Raw genomic sequence first — 16,945 nt, forward strand, 5'->3', positions numbered from 1 at the left:
GAACTCAACAAATTCAGCTTGAAAAATGAACTGGGGAAAAAAAGTATAATGAAACTATGTGAGAAGCTAAAATATTAGCCTCAGATGAGAGGAAAAAAAGCTGCTATTTGCGGACACCTCGAAAGGAATACACTATACAGCAGTACATTTCAAGTCAACAAAAGAAAAAAGCTGGACAGTTAAAAGGACTATTAAAATTTAGCCTTTTAAAGGCTTAAATGTTAGATATTGAAATGACCGACAGAAGAGCAACTGATTAAGAATGAAATTTATAACGATTACCATGAAGTCACTGCTGAATGTAAATACCCAGGAAAGACGGAGTAAAAAGAAAAGATCTGAAAGGCAACAAATCACAGACAACTACCATGTTTTCAAAACTGTAATTGGGTAATACCAAACAAAGTAAATAAACAGCTCTTAAGTCAAGAGTGCAAAATGAAAGCACCTTATTGTCTAAAGGTGCAAAAGCAAGAAAATAATATAAACATCCATATTTTAAGTAGTTGTACGGTGGGTAAATGTTGCTTGAAAACATCTTCAATAGAAAAATGATTTATAAATCAGTTTACAGAAGATTAAAAAAAAATCAGTGTTTAATACCAACATTAGCTATAAATAACTAGAAGAAAAAAAAACACTTGTTCTCTATCATGATTCTGCTTCAACATCTATATCTTCTGCTCCTTGCCTTTCGGAGAGAAGACTGCATTGTAAGGCTGCCGTCTTTTTGGGCGAGGACAGGGATCGAGATCTTCCTTAATGTAACCTTAAAACATTACAAATTTAGAAGATGTATTAGCAACATACATTTCTTTCAGCACATATCCAGTAAACATTTGTCTTATTTAACGCCTTCTAGGTTTACATGATTCTTCTGATTATTAGCTGAGTGATGCTGACGAATGATTTCACTATTTAGCACCAGTTTCCTCATTTATACTAACAATCGTAGCAGCAAACATTTGTCAAATGTGTTACATACATTATCTCAGGTAACACTCGCAGTCCTTTGAAGTAGCTTCCACTATACCTATTTCACAGGTGAGGTAATGGAGACCCAAGGAAGTTAAATCACTCAAGTTCCTAAAGGTAGGAAGTAGAAGAGCTGGGACCTTGCCTGAGATCTAACTCCAGAACCAGAGCTCTTAAGCACTTTCCTAATCTGCCTCCCACAGGTTGCAATGGGGACAATGGCTAAACACAACTCTTTACTACGCTATTATGATACATTCCAGGTGCTAATTAAAAAGGCTTTTTGTAGCAGCAGTTTCATTAGATGACGTGCCCCTATACTCTTCAGATTATTCTGTTCTCCTAAAGTGTGTACAACCATGTAGTTTGCAGGGGAGGACTGTCCTCCAACCATATGCCTAGGCCATATCAGCGGTGCGAACACAGGTTCTCATCCAGACCATCTAATTCTATATGTTGACCAGGCAGAGACGTCATGTCACAGAGGACTTAATCTGACTTGTTAAGGGGGAAAGCGGAAATACAGTAATGGCTCTCAAAGACTTTGTATCTTTTAGAAAAACTACCTTACCACTAAATATCTGGAGCATTAAAGTTACATTCTCAAATTATATTAAATATAAGTGTCATGTTAAATATGAACGAGCCAGTTGCATGTCAACAATTTTTGGAGCAAATAAAGGTCCTTTTTACTCATACATGGTTTAAAAATAACCAGGATTCTGGATAAGTGAGGTTTTAAAATCTAAAGTTCAGAGTAGTTGCTTTAAAAACATAAACCTTGCTGGCAACTTTCGTAAAACTATTTTAGTAAAAGTTGTTTTGATGAAAGCATGAAGGAGCAATTGCTTTCTGTAATTTGAATGATAAGCCAGGATAATGCACACACAATCACGCTAAGTGATTATAAATAATATCTGATTCCAATGAAAGTAGCTGAAGAGTTGAAGGTAAGCCTTTTATCTTTAGGAATTTGTTTTTTATGTCATAAAACTAATACCCAAGGTAAAGAGGACCATGGAGAAAAGGTTAGGCCTGTATATGTATGTATTGAAAAAATTAATTTGAAAATGTTATAATCTATGCTCTCACCTCTTTCCATACAAGTCTGAGTGGAAGGAAAACCAACTTCCCAAAAATTCTCTGGTGTGTTGGGTGGAATGTAGCGGAATCGGTGTCTTGAACAGGAAGCCAACTTCTTTTCTCTTTCTTCTGCTGGAATGTCTGCATAATACTAAAAATAAAAACTGGTAAGTTTTCCACTTAGGAATAATAAATGGAGTGTTATGCTTACTGATTATAAGCCTGAAGCTAAGAAAGCTATTTATTAAAGTATTAGGCATCCTAAGGAAACTTAATACTCTGTGATGATAGTATTAATTACTTACTAATAGTAATTACTGCTGGTCTGTGAAATGTTTGCTTCACAAATGAGAAAAGGAGCTTGTATTACAATGCAAATCAACATATTGCCTCCATTATCAGTAAAGTCTAGAATGGAAAAAATGCCAGCTGAACTTTACAATGTGCTTAGTGACGCGGCTGATTTACCGACTGGTGCAAACTCTTCCCCTGTCAGACCAGTAACAGAAATGCAGAGAACTGCACTTTGAATAGCACTTTCTCATTTGTTATTTGGATGTGTGTGTTTTGAAATAATTTTCCTATCTCTACAGTTTTTAAAAATAAAAGTTTAGCTTTGAATGCTACAGGCTTCACGACTTCCCCTTAAATTGTACTTTTCAATTAGGATCAAAGGCATCTAATTTTTTGCAACTGCAATCATAAAGAACCTGAACTTTATGCAAACAAGGATAAAACTTGTATGTCCAAACTGAACAGGTCTTCAAGCTCTAGATCTAAAAAAAACAAAGCAGTAGTGCAAAGTATAATAGAACACAGATGTGGAATCACACAATCCAGCTAATTCTACTTTACAGTTGAAAAACTAAAAGTCAAAGTGATAATTTACCAAAGATATCATGTATTGAAAGTGGCAGACTCTGGACTAAAATTTAAGTTTGAAGTAAAAGTTTTTCATACATTTTTCTTTTCTGTAACTTTAATTAAAGACTTTTAGAGCATCTCTGGAACAACTTTTTTGGGGAGGGTATCTTTTTCACCGTTCTCAGGGCCATGAATATAAGCCTTTGTTACCTTAGCCTGGGAAGGGGGATGAGATGCCCTTAGAGAATTATGGTTATCAATCAATGTTAGAGAAATGCTACTACCAAATTACAACATATTCACAAATGACGCAGGCTAGTGTGGCTGTAACACAGTGAGCAAGTGGGAGAGTGGTAGGAGATGAAGTCAGAGAAAATTGGGTACCAGAGTTCGCTGTCCTTGATAAGAACTTTAGGTTCTATTTATTAGTGAGATGAGAAGACTTTAAGGGTTCCGGGTAGAAGAACGACATGATTTAACTTTTATTCTAAAAAGATCATTAAGAAAAAAGTCCACTTGTTGCTGTGTTGAAAATAACCGTGGAGAGAGAAGAATGAAAAGAAAAGGAGACTAGGGACGGGGACATATGGGAACCCTCTGTACTACTCAGTTTTGCTGTGAACCTATAACCATTCAAAAGAAGTTTATTAATAAAAAGCCAAACACAAGGAAGTCACTTAGAAGCTATTTCAGTAGTTTAGATAAAACACAATGCCTTGGTCCAGGGGGTTACTGGTGGAGATAAGAAGTGACTGGAAATGGGGTATCTTTTGAAGGCACAATCAGGGGGATTTGCTGATAGATCAGTTATTGAGATAGAAAAGACTACAAGGTTTTTGTTTAAACAACTAGAAGAATGGACATGTAGTAGACTCAGAGGTGAGGTTTAGCAGTTGGGGGCAGAAATTGAATATTTGCTTCTGGACATGTGAAATTAGAGATGACTACTACACACCCACATGTGTATTACATATTGCACATGTGGAATAGGCAATGGCATAAATTTAGGAATTGTGAGCTTATAGAGAATATTTAAACACATGGGACTGGCACTCATGGTCATGAGGGGGTAGATTTACTCTCCTACCTTAAACTAAAAAATTGGAATAAAATGCATGAAACAATGTTTTTCAGAGACAGGATAATAGACAGCAAAGGAAATTATTCCTGAGAGAAGGAAAGTAATTAACAGTGTTTCTAGCAAAGAAGAGTTTTTCTAATTGGTAATATTAGTTCCAGATTGTGTAGTTATGATTAGAACTAAAAAGTGGAGGTTTACTTGGTGTAGACCATGTTCCTCAGTTAAGAAATCATGATATATTCAATTTGTGTATAAAAACTCATGATTCAAGAAGTTTAGCTTATATTGCCAAACTGCTTTCCAAAATAGTGAGGCCAATTTAAGTTTCCACTGTTAGTGTATGAGAGCATATTTCTCACCAAATGTTTACACCTGTACTGCAATCTACTCATACATAACTTTAATGCACTTGGTCATCAAATTTACTAGCCCATAGTTATTAAAAAGGGAATTTAAAAGAGAAAGTAAATCGCTGGAAGCTGACATCTGATAGCTAATGGATAACACTGAAGAAATAATAACAGCATATTTCAAGAAAACAGAGAACCTGCCTCGAACTATTTAGTCATAGGACCATTAGTACTATCTACATATTACAACTGTACTACCCAAGACAGCCAATGTACAAAAGGAAAATATAATTGTGTTAGAAAGATGGAGTCTATTCATTACATTTTGCTTAGAAAGGAAAATGTCAGGGGGAAAAAATAAGAGCTTATTATTGTAACCACTATTTAAAAAAAAAAATTATGAGCATATCTCATTTCCAGAGAGTGCTGGTGTAATAAATTTTATAAAGTTTCCTATTGAAATATTAAAATTTCCCCCAAAGAGTATACATATAAGAGCCTTTGCTGTAACATAACTCAAGGGGAGAAATTAAAATAAATACAAATCAATATAAAAAAGAAAAATGTCACAAATGTCTTAAGGTGGTAATAAGAACTTGTGGTGAGATGCCAGATTCACGAATAAAAATCCAAGAGAAATTAAGGGCTTTCATTTTTATCTATTTATCTCTCAGGTCCCTACTCTCTGTTTATTTACTCTGTATTCTTGGCTTAAACTAGGTTTCTACATACAAATATAATTTGTATCTATGATTTTTAAATCATGCTTTCATGATCTATAAGCCATCCTGTAAAAAAGTCCCAACTGAAAAAAAAAAAACAAAAAAAAGTCCCAACTGAACAGCATTTATAGTAGTACTTACAATTTCACATTCCTTACATGTGTGTCCAAGCAATTTTCTTCTCTCTTCTTTTTTCCGAACCACCTCAATATGAGGAAAATTTTGTAAGCCAGTCTCTCTGGGGGAAAGAAAAATTAAATTTAAAAATCCATTTGTTATTACAAAAATCTGTGGTCTAAGTTTTAAATTAACAAAGGTGAGAGCTCAGGGGAAGAAATAATCCCAAAACATTCATTCATATTACTTAAAATATTCATTCACTATGTTAAAAAAACTCAAATATTTCTTCCTTCATTCTTCAGTAAATATTTATTAAAAGCCTACTATATGTGAGGTATTTTTATGGACATTTTTCTCTGAAAAAGATAACTATTACTTCCTATTTTTTGCCTCTGACTGGCTGAAAATAATAATTAGATTAGGAGGTGAAGTATGAAACAGCCTAATTAAAAAGGAATACTGCCCTGGCCAGTGGGTCAGTTGGTGACAGTCTGTATTATTCTGAGACTGTTTTGTGTGTGCATTATGGAATACAGTTAAATAAGGAATGTTGTTGGTGGCACCAAGAAGTGGAATTTTCAGGTGGGAAAGTAGGTATAGATGTGACACAGGAGGTTATGTAAAAATCCTACAGGTCTGAACTTGAATTGGAGCTATCAGTATAAAGAAGTATAGTTCATCTTAAAAAACAAAATGAAACAAAAACTTTATTAACTCTGTTCACCTAAAAAGTCTAGAAACAATGATAAACAGCTGCAATGAGCAAACTAGTGGCTAGACTGTGGCCTAAATACCATTTCTCCTTAAAAAATATAAAACATCTAGGGCTCTGGGAGAAATGGTAGATTCTAGGCCCATGGCAGGAAGTGTACAGGGGACATCTATCACACCAGAAGCAAGGAAGCTATGAAAGATGACTAGGGTGGCATCCATTCAAAGAGGCTTCCACTGGGCAAAGAGGGGACAATTTCAATATCAATAAGGATAATAAACGCAATGGATTGAAACATCAAATATATATATAAATCCATGAGTTAGAACCGATTAACTTAGTACAAACAAAAAACTCCCTAGTCACATTTGAGATGCTAGGATACTATTTCTTTGAAAATAAAGAAAAAGAAATCATTTAGCCACAAAATGACAGCTTTTATCTATTAGAGTCTTACTAGGAATCAATATAAAGTTATCTTAGTCTATCTAATTTCTAAAATTCTTTACAAAAATAGAAGTATAAGGAATAACTGCTTACTGAGTGACTCAGTTTGCCAATATCATAAAGGGAAAGAAGCACAAAAACAATTTGGAATGAATTACTACATGACTGAAAGTTACAGAATTTAGCAGAATGTAGCACTATGGTTCAAAATCAACTTGCTTTGAAGGTTTAAAAATCCTTAGAAAATAATTCTGAAGCACAATCTAAGGCTTACCACCTAAAGTCTTATACTATATAAAAGTTACAGTATATAATTAAAAAATTCCCAAAGTTCAAATAAACTTCACAATAAAACAGAATATTTGTTACAATAAAGCAGAGAAAAATAACTATCACCACTGTCAAAAAAAAGGGAGGGGGTAGTGATAGTAAAAATTTCCTTAATTGTAAAATTTGTCATTTTTGTAAAGCTTGAGTTCCAGTTTTGTCAGGGTCATAAAGTAAAGGAAACACACTGAATTTTAACCGAAGTAGCAATTTTAACAGTTCAGAGATGTTCTGACAAAGAAAGCTCTGTTACAGTTACAGTCACATTGCTGGTATTTATCAAGACCAACTTACCTTTCATCATCTTTAAAATAGGGCTCCACAAATGCTTTCTGTGTGATTTTATCTTGTTTGTCACCATGAGCTGTAAGCAAAAGGAGCACACAACAAACTGAATGCAGAATTACTGAGAAATAATTAGTGGAGTGTGGGGGTGTACCAAAACTTCCATTTTGAGTTTCATACTCTTGACCTCTGGGCAATTTGTTTAAAATTTTTATAACTAATTTTTCCCTTTCTTTTTCATCTACATAATGAGCAGAATGCTAATTATCTTACTTCAAAATTACTACTAGAGATAAAAATCCTATCTATAAAAGTATTTTAGATTTAAAAACTATACATAAAAGTCTCTACAAGGAAGAGAAACTAAAGAAAAGGGGGGGGAAGTCTCTACATACAGTCTTTTATAAAAGTATTTTAGGCTTTAAAAGAACTCTGATTATCACTGGATACCAAACAAGACACCTTTTAATGTGTTTCACTTATTTGTCCTGTTGATTTTTATAATGTGTCCTTAAGGTAGGTTATAACTAGGAAATAAAGAGATTAAAAAATTTTATTAGAAAATTGAGTAAGGACTAGAAAGTAAGAACTATAGCTCATGGACCCGAATCCCAAGTTGTCTAGACTGAAACAGCCAACTGCTATCATCTGTTCAAATAATCAAAATTTACTTAGCATCGTGCCAAGTTCTGGGCATGAAGTGTACATGCAGTGAGGGAAACAGACACTAAGCAAGCAGACAGCTCAGGCTTATCTGAGGAAGAACATGTAAGGTGGTAACTGATGAACAACAAGAAAAGAGCCATGAGGAGAGGGAGGAGTGGGGAATGTTCTAGGGAAAGGTTCTGAGATGGAGAGGTGGGCAAGTACCAGATCACAATGGGTCTTGGAGGCCAAAAGCAGTCTGAATTGTAAAGTGTAATAGGAAGCCACTGAAGACTTTTTAAAAGAATCTACTTTATTGAGGTATAATTTACATATAAAATACACTGATTTTAAGTGTACTATAAATTTTGACAAATGTATATTCTAGTGTAACACCTACTCAAATCAAGGCGAAGTACATTTCCATCACCCCTAAAAGTTTCCTAGTCCATTGTTTCAAGACTCTTCGTCCCCCATGACCACTAATTTGATTTTCATCATCATAGCTTAGTCATGCCTGTTTTAGAACTTCATATTAATGGGATTCTATAGTAGGTATGCTTTTTTATGTTTTGCATTTTTCTAATCCAACAAGTTTTGGTGATTCATCGATGTTGTCAAGTCTAGTAGTTCCTTCCTTTTTGTTGAAAGGTAGTATTCCTCATGAGTATACCACAATTTATTTGTTTGCCTGTTGATTCCAGTTTTGAGCTATGTTAAACAGCAGTGCTATGAACATTCTTGAACATATCTTTCTGCGAACACGTTGTTATTTTCCTTGGGTGTATACATAGGAGAGGGATTGCTGGGTCACAGGATAGGTGCATACTTAAATGTGAAAAAACTGACCAACCTCAATAAAACTGTTAAAAAACCTGCTAAACTGTTTTCCAAAGCACAATTTTATACTCCCACCAGCAACACATGAGCGCTCCAGGGGCCCTTCACCCTCGCTGAAGCTAGATATTACCGTCTTTTTAACCATTTCAGCAGGTGTGACGTGGTATCTTTGTCCCTGATGTCTAATAATGTTGAACACCTTTTCATGTGCTTATTGGTCATTCAAATATCTTCTTTTCATTGAAGGGTTTTTAAGCAAGAAGATAATACAAGCCAATTTACATTTAAAATAAATCTCTTTTGAATTCACTTTTGAATCTCTGTAGAGACTGAACTAGAGAGGAAAAATAACGGATATAAAACGACCAGTTAGGAGGCCTGTGATAGAACAGGTAGAGACAGGAGTGGTTTAGACTAGGGCGGTTGCTACAGAGATGACGTGTTATGAAGTGTATTTTGGAGACAGGACCACCGGGGTGGCAGCCTGGGCGTGGAGGAGAGGTGAAAAGGGCTAATATGACTCACATCTCTATTGTTGGTAACTGCGAGGATAGGTAATAAAGCTCAGTGAGGTGCAGAAAGGCAGGGGAGAATCAAATTTGGGTAAAAAAACTAAAGCTTTCTAATTTGAATATATTAAGTTCAAAGTGCATATATCAAACAGGTAGTTGGATTCAAATCTGGGGTTCAAAAGAGAAGGGATGAGGCTGGAAGTAAGTATACAGAAGCATTAGCTTCATTTGGCCCCTGAGCAGCATACACTCTCTTTCCCTTGTACTGCATGGGCCGCAGCTCCTTCTCAGTTTTCTTTGCTGGTTCTTCCTTGTTTCTCTGACTTTTTAAAGTTGCTATACCTCAGAGGTCAGAACTAGGAAATGCTTCTCTTTTTTATTTATATTCAATACTTTGATGATCTCATTCAGTTTCACAGTTTTTGACCTCCTGCACCCTAAATCATTTCTTTATTCTGGATTTTTTTTGTCCCAACTCAATAAACATCAACTGCCTACTAAATACCTCTAATGAATGTCTAGTTTAACATGCCCAGAACTGAGCCTTTGATACTCTCCCTCTAACTTGCTTCTTCCTATGAGGGAAGACTTGGGAGAACTTTTTGATATGAGAGTCAAGAAAATGAAATAAACAAATTCTAAATTATATTTCTGGGTGATGGGAAAAATAAAAACGTCTAAAAGTCACTTGGTAGGAAATAAATGGAACTTGGCTTAGGTACGTTAGATTTAAGCTGTTGAAGAGACACAAAAGTAACAATACTAAGAAATGCAGGTCTGGGATTCATAAGTGAAGTCAAACTAGAGGTGCAGATTTGGGGTCATAATTTCAGAGGTGGTTAATAAACCGTGAGAAAAAACGAGTGTAAGGGAAAAAAACAGTGTCTTGGGGATACTCTAGGAAAAAAAGGTTGACGAAGTTCAAAAGAACAGTGCAGCACCGTATCAAAAGCTTAGTGAGAAGGGATTCTGGGACGGTCAGGGTGAAATGTAACTTTGAAAGAAAAAGAAATTAATTAGATCTTATAAAAGAATATCCTTTTTCTAAAAAGTGAAACCAATTGGTAAAAGGCCCTTCTTGAAGGAAAAAAGTAAACTGAACAGTTGTAGATTTTTAACACAGAGCTTGCCTGACCAAGTTTTTGCCATAGACCGAGCAAGCAAAGCATGCTGCTCTGTATCTTCACTCAGGGTCTCATTCACTCTGAGCTCAGGATTGTCATTTTAAAAACCTGATGAAAGCATAATGCTCATTTAAACCAGCATAAAAAAAACTTTGCACAAGATTAAAAATTCTGATTGTTTTGCTCACAGTGAGAAAATGAGAAAAGCAGCAAGAATTTTAACTAATTTTCCATTCAGACCATCTATTTAAGAGCTTCACTTAGAGTATTCTACCGCTGGCTGCTACCCTACATTATAAACTACTGCTTCTAATAAAACAGAGTTTAAAGAGACTGATATATATGTATATATACTTAATATAGTTATATTAAGTATTTTGTTTGGAAAGGTAAAGCATTCAAGCAGGACATGAGCCTGAATTTTCTGTAAAATTTCTCTTTTCACTCTATTACAATCATTAATTTATTACTTGAAAAAGAATTTCTCAAAACTTTTTATAAACTTTACACGTGTTATAGAAAAATCTATACAGTACTGAATCAATATTAATTTCTAAGTCCTGATGAGTATTTTATGGTTATATAAGATGTTAACATAAGGGGAAGCTGAGTGAAAGATACAGGGGAACCCTCTGAACTATTTTTGTAATTCTTCTATTAGTCTGAAGGGGAAAAAAAAGAAACCTGTGAAAAAGAAATTTATACAAACAACATGAAACTGTAATAAACATACATCATCCAGCCTCTGTTAATTAGCCTGATGACTTAATTTACTGAACTCAGTGTAACTGAGAAGCCATAATTAGAAAGAAAACAGCCTTACTGTTTGGTTTCTTTGTGGTAGCGGACAATTCCTCCTCTTCCTCTGTTACGTGGGGGTAGCTATGTGCCAAACAGGACTCATATTCTTCATGTGTTGTCCGATCAAACATATCTTCCAAGCTATCATTCAGTTTTCTTTCTCCATCTATGTAAGAAAGCACTGATTCAGGGTAACATGCAAGCTTTCTGCTTTCTACATTGACCAGTGTGAAACTTGTAGTAATTGCCACAAAGTAATTCAGATGTGCACGAGGCAAGAATAAACCCCCAAGTCTAGGTAGTTACTATACATTTATAAAACCTCTATGTTATGGCTTTAAATGTCCATTACTCATGTGAAGAGAATGCTAGTGTTTGTTATTTTCATTACAAACATTAAAAATCTTTTTCTCCCAATCAGATCATGTATAATTTATACTAAACCAAAAGTCATCCTACCAAAGAAACTGTGAGGAATAGAAAATGAACCATACTATATGGTTAATATGAACCACATCATTATGGTATTCTTAATAATACCATAATGAATAATAAAAAATACTGTTTAAATAAAATGTGTATAAATAGCTGACATTAAAATCTCTATAGATTTTTGCTTATCTGCTTATTTTCCTAAAGTGGCAGCAAAAAGAGTATTTTCTTGCATGACCATTAACATTTGATAGTGTTGATAGGTATAATGAATTCAAATTCTGTATCTGACATGCAAAGTGCTAAATTCATCTTCAGAGTAGTAACTACATTTCCCATTATATAATCACATTTTAAAAAAACATCAGAATTTACTAAAAAACAGAAATAGATCCTGTTGGCTAACGAATTTGACAGAAGCCTACTGAGATCACTCTATAAAGTAATTACCATCTTCTCCCCATCATGGTGCTCTACTGCCCATATTGTATTTTATCTTTCTCCAGCACTTACCATCACCTATCATACCATATATTTATTTGCTTGTTTCTTCCCTATTAGAATGTAAGTTCCATGAAGTAGATACTTTCATTGTGTTTTGTTTGCTCACTGTCTCCAGTTCCTGGAATACTTCCTGGTATAGAACTGCAGCTTGATATTTACTGAATGATTAAACATTTGTTTATTTTTCATTTTGAGAGTCAAATTTCTAGACAAAATAGAACTTCTATGTGCCAGGCAGTGTGCTAGGCACTCCCAAAGCAATCCGTATCTGCTATTAGTGAATCACAGTAAGTCACTGATCTTTTTTTAATTTTGGTCTGACTTCTGCTATGAAATTCTTAAGTACAGAGATGACATCCTACTGATCTTTCTATCACAGTCTAAGTCCTAACACAGAGTAGAGATACAAAAAACATTTTATGAGTTGAAATATTAGCAGCAACTGGGAGTTCTTATTGGTGTGTTTCATTTTTAACCATTTCTAAGTATTAAAAAGGTTTACCTTATGGGTAAAATGGGCAGATTTTTTTCCCCAAATATGGCCTCAACAGTATCTCCTATCACATGTGCTGTTCCTACAAAGTGATCTTGACACTCCTCCCACTGAGTAGTGAGGACCATGTTTCTCTTGCTTTGAACCTAGGCAGGTCTTTGTGACACTAGGCAACTTCTGAAGCCAGATCATAAAAATGTCCTTTATTTCTATCTTGCTCTCTTGGGATTCTCACTCTGCACTCTGGGAACCTAATCTCCATGTGATGAGAAAGGTCAAACTAGCCCTCGTGGAAAGATCATACTGTGGAGCCCTGACGCTGATAGAGGAGAGATGCAAAGTCACCCCATCTGTCTAGCACTTTGGTCTTCTAGCTCCAGCCACCATCTGCCAACAACTGCATGAGAGACCCTAAGACACAACCATCCAGCCAAGCCCTTTCTGAGTTCTTGAGCCATAGAAACTATGGAAGAAAACGTTTGTTGTTTTAATCCTTTAAATTACTGTACTAATTTATTATGCATCAACAGTACACACGATACCTAGTTGAAGTTCTAATCTCACTTCTACACAACACTTGCTTCAAATACACTGGGGAACGATTATGTTCTTTTAATCAACTAGATAAATTTGAAGCCAAAGTAGTCATACTTCAGTTTTTCCCTTTCCTATACAAATGAAACAGTAAACTATCTTCTTAAGAAGAAAATTATTTGTGACATTCACTATAAAAAGACAATACATCATTGCTAAGGTTTTTCTTTTCTTTTTTAAAAATGTTTTCATTGATTTTGAGAGAGAGAGAGGAAGAGAGAGGGATATAGAAACATGGGTGGGACAGAAATATCACTGATTGGCTGCCTCCTGCACGCCCCCTACTGGGGATCCAGCCCACAACTGGGGCATGTGCCAGGACCAGAATCAAATCATTATCTCTTGGTTCTGGGTCGATGCTCAACCACTGAGCTACCCTGGCAGGCTGCTAAGGTTTTTCTTTTAATAGGTACTATCCTCTCACAACTTAGGCAGCCAGATACTTGGTCATATGGATAGTTATTCATTTCTAAAGGACAAAGAATTAAAGCAAAGTATTAAATTTTTCTTTCACTTACTGCATTTAGGGCAGCAAGGATAAGGTGTCTCAAAGAAGTGAGAACAAGCATAGCCGTTTTATTATTTGGCTCTGAGCAGGTAGACTACAGAGCATTCAGCAGAAGAGAGAGAATGCAAATATAGCCTGAATATCCTCAGTTTCCAACAGATGAGGGTTGGAAAATGCCTCTGCTTTTGGCACTGCAGCCCCAAGTAGCAGGTCTTACACCTTCAATTCAAAAGGCTGACAAATGAAACTAGTCCCAGTCTAGTTGGTCTCATGTCATATGCTTCTTTAGTTAGGAATGTTGCTAAGGTAATGCCAACCAAAATCCCTTCATTGTTCCCACCTCTTTTGGAAAGCCAATATAAGAAATTTTTTAACAGGTTCTCAACACAAAGGGCTGTATCCTTTTAATGTAGAAGCAGAGTATGGCAGAGTAAATCAGCATATACACTATTGTTCTTAGTTTACTGCTAATTTGCAAATCTATACTAATACTTCTCAGTGGGATCCCAGTTTTGCCTTACGAAACTGCTTTAGGAAATTGTATTTCTAAAACAGGACTTTCAAGATTCCCTTTTATACATTTTAGAAAAAAATTATCTGAACCAAGAATCAGTAACCTTTTTTTGGGTTTGGTTTTGCAAACCCCCAAGCTTTATTATGAAAAGATTGCAACTCCTCAGCAAAGTTGCAGAACAGACACAGCCTTCAGAGCTCCTTGTGAAGCTGGGCACAGGGCCCGATTGAAGCAGGCCCGGTAGCATGAGTGGACGTGCAGACAGGGTCTGTGTAGGCCTCCTATGGGGACTTGGTGACCTTCTTGTTTCACCTGAGTCTGTTGTTGATTCTGTGCACGTGAGTCCACTGTGATGCTCAACATAGTGCCCCAGGCCAGTCATGGCCAAGTGTGCCATTTTGGGCCTTATGCCTAGCAGTGCCATCAGCTCTGCCAAAGAGGCTGGGATGTCCCCACTATAGCATGGCTGCAAGATAGTATTGGTCTGCTTGATGTACTTCATCCTGTTCCTCCAGAAGCCCACAGGGTAGACAAGTGTGTTCAGTGTCTTCTGTCTGTAGGATGTTGTCTACCGTCAGGCCCTGAACATGTACCCGCTGCATGGCACTGCTGTCACCTAGTCGTTGGTCTGGCTGAAGAACATCAGCGACAGCAGCACTTGGTACCTCTGTACCTTTGGGGGAGCACTGGGGTTATAGCAGTGCTCAGCCCCCAGTTGGTCCACAGGCATGTACTTCCCACTCTTCATGGTGTGAACATTTGCCAGCTGCTGCTGCCAGTCCTGAGGCTCCCAGCTTGGCACTTTGAATGCAGTCACTTCCTTTCTTACCATCTGAGGCCTCACAGGCCACCTTCAGGCTTTATAGCTCCACAGGGCAGTCAGTGGCTTTTCCTTCCTTCTGTAGCCACCTTGCCCCTCCAGTGTGGCACAGCAAGGCCCAGCCCCAGGTCCCCAACTCTGACTGAAGGTCATCATCCCCATGCCCATGGCACTCATGCTGAACTAGCAAACTTTTACTTAAAGGGTCACACAGTAAATATTTATAGACCTTGGGGCCAGTAAAGTCTCTGTAGCAACTACTCAACTCTGCTGTATCAATAAGCAGCGATAGGCAATGCATAAACAAATGAGCGAGGCTGCATTCCCATAAAACTTTATTTATAAATGGGCAGCCAGCTGTGGTTTGCTGACCCTTGAAAACAATCTGAATTCTTTCTAGGGTAAAAATTATTTTGGCTAAAGAGTTTTAGTCCTCTGAAATACTGAAACTGAACTTTACTGAAGAAATCTAGTATTATCAGAACAGGGGAAAAACCGCCTGGTTTATGGTGAAGAGATCACTTGTGCTTATCAATGCAATGGTATGACTATAAACTTCCCTCCACATTTTTACTAAATAATAATAAAAAAATCAAATCTTACGTGGACGTTTTTCTCCCTTCTGCTCTTGCTTCTTCACTTTTAAAAGCACAGTTTCACTAACCAACGTACAGTCCGTGTCCACTGTCTCACCTCCTGCTAATCTTGACTGACTGCCATCCTGAATATTTAAAAATTCAAAATTTTAATAATCATCCCTTTGTGCTCTTATAGTTATTTTAAAAATATTTCTGGTAAACTATATGTAACATAAATTTTACCATTTTAACCATTTTTTTAAGTGTACACTTCGGTTGCGTTAAGTTATATTTAACTTTTTAGGAATAGAGATATGATTCAGGTTTTATTGCCTGTAGAACATTTTAGCTTTCATATACAACACAAATATCTTCTCTCAAGCCTAGGAAAGGAGGCCTGCTACCAAGGAAAGGAGGATTACAGAACACTGCATGCCCTGAGCTCCTCCTGCCTTTCTTCTCTGATCTGCCTTACAGTAATGTGCATCAATGTACACAAAGAATAACTTCATAAATTAAATCTTATTTCTTCATAGATATATATTACTTTAATAACTGTTAAATACTTTATTAATATACTACCAAGTAAAAGAGAACTTCTCAAACTATATAAAATTTAAATATAAGTCAAAAAAATTATTTCTACTTTGAATTTTAAGTTTTTAAAAAAATATTTTAAACTCTAGCCAACTGGGAAAATGAAACTTTTTTTTGTTGAAGGGACATTACTTTAAAAGTGAATCAAAGCATATAATGAATTATTTTGATAAATAATTATTTAAAATATTTAACTAGCATTTTGTATTACTTTAAAACTATAACAATAATTTTCAGCAAAGGCCTTTAAAGTCAAAAGTATTATTATTCTTTCAAAGATACCATAAAGTTGGAAGAATAAGCATTTTTATTTATTAGTTTACTAAATAAATAAATGCAAGTTTTAAGAGGTATTATCTCCAGGTCACAGAGTGAGAGAGGAGAGTGACTAAGAGCTTACTAGAATAACCACATGGGCTTTGGTTTTACTTTCTAACTCACCTTTGTATCTATTACAGTAACATCCATTTTATACTGAGAAAGGTCTGCTCCTGGATCTATACTCCACTGGATATTTTCAAAGGATACATCTTAGATAAGGAGGAAAAATATATATATAATTAAGAACAGATTTTAAAAATTCTCATTCCTTTAAAACATTATAGGATGCAGAAAATGGCAGAAAAGTTTTGCAAATCATATGTTTGGTAAAAGACTTGTATCTATGATATATAAAGAACTCTTCACAATTCAGTAAGACAAATACTCCAATTAAAAATGAGCAAAGGATCTTAATAGACAGTCCTTGAAAGAAGATACACAAACGGCTAATAAGCACCTGAACAGATGTTCAACATCATTAGCTATCTGGGAAAAGTAAATCAAAACCACACAGAGATACCACCTCATATCCCATAAGATGGATCGAATGAAAAAGACAGATAGTAACGTGTTGGTGAAGATGTGGAGAAACTGAAACCCTCATATTCTGCTGGTGGGAATGCAAAATGACTTAGCTGTTTTGGAAAAGTTACATAGGTTCTCAAAAGGTTATACTAAATTAGCATATGGCCCAGC

The 16,945-nt window shown here is 35.7% G+C and overlaps 1 protein-coding gene and 1 pseudogene across 3 annotated transcripts in view; both read right to left on the bottom strand.

Annotated features, from left to right (window-relative positions):
- Positions 1-369: 369 nt before the first annotated feature.
- Positions 370-16,945, bottom strand: part of RBBP8 (RB binding protein 8, endonuclease) — a 79,300-nt gene continuing 62,724 nt past the window's right edge. For both annotated transcript variants that reach the window (XM_081148769.1, XM_081148768.1), the window contains 7 exons: positions 16,370-16,458; positions 15,357-15,474; positions 10,911-11,054; positions 6,976-7,045; positions 5,217-5,313; positions 2,068-2,209; positions 370-769 (listed from right to left, as the gene is read on the bottom strand). In XM_081148769.1, coding sequence (XP_081004895.1) covers positions 672-769; positions 2,068-2,209; positions 5,217-5,313; positions 6,976-7,045; positions 10,911-11,054; positions 15,357-15,474; positions 16,370-16,458 — 758 coding nt within the window. In that variant the 3' untranslated portion in view covers positions 370-671. The remainder of the gene's footprint in view (positions 770-2,067; positions 2,210-5,216; positions 5,314-6,975; positions 7,046-10,910; positions 11,055-15,356; positions 15,475-16,369; positions 16,459-16,945) is intronic.
- LOC308562781 (endonuclease III-like protein 1 pseudogene) lies at positions 14,242-14,765 on the bottom strand (annotated as a pseudogene). Its single transcript has one exon. The product of its transcript is annotated as an endonuclease III-like protein 1 pseudogene (transcript).

The sequence above is a fragment of the Miniopterus schreibersii genome (assembly GCF_964146895.1).
Source record: "Miniopterus schreibersii genome assembly, chromosome: 10".
Lineage (NCBI taxonomy): Eukaryota > Metazoa > Chordata > Mammalia > Chiroptera > Miniopteridae > Miniopterus > Miniopterus schreibersii.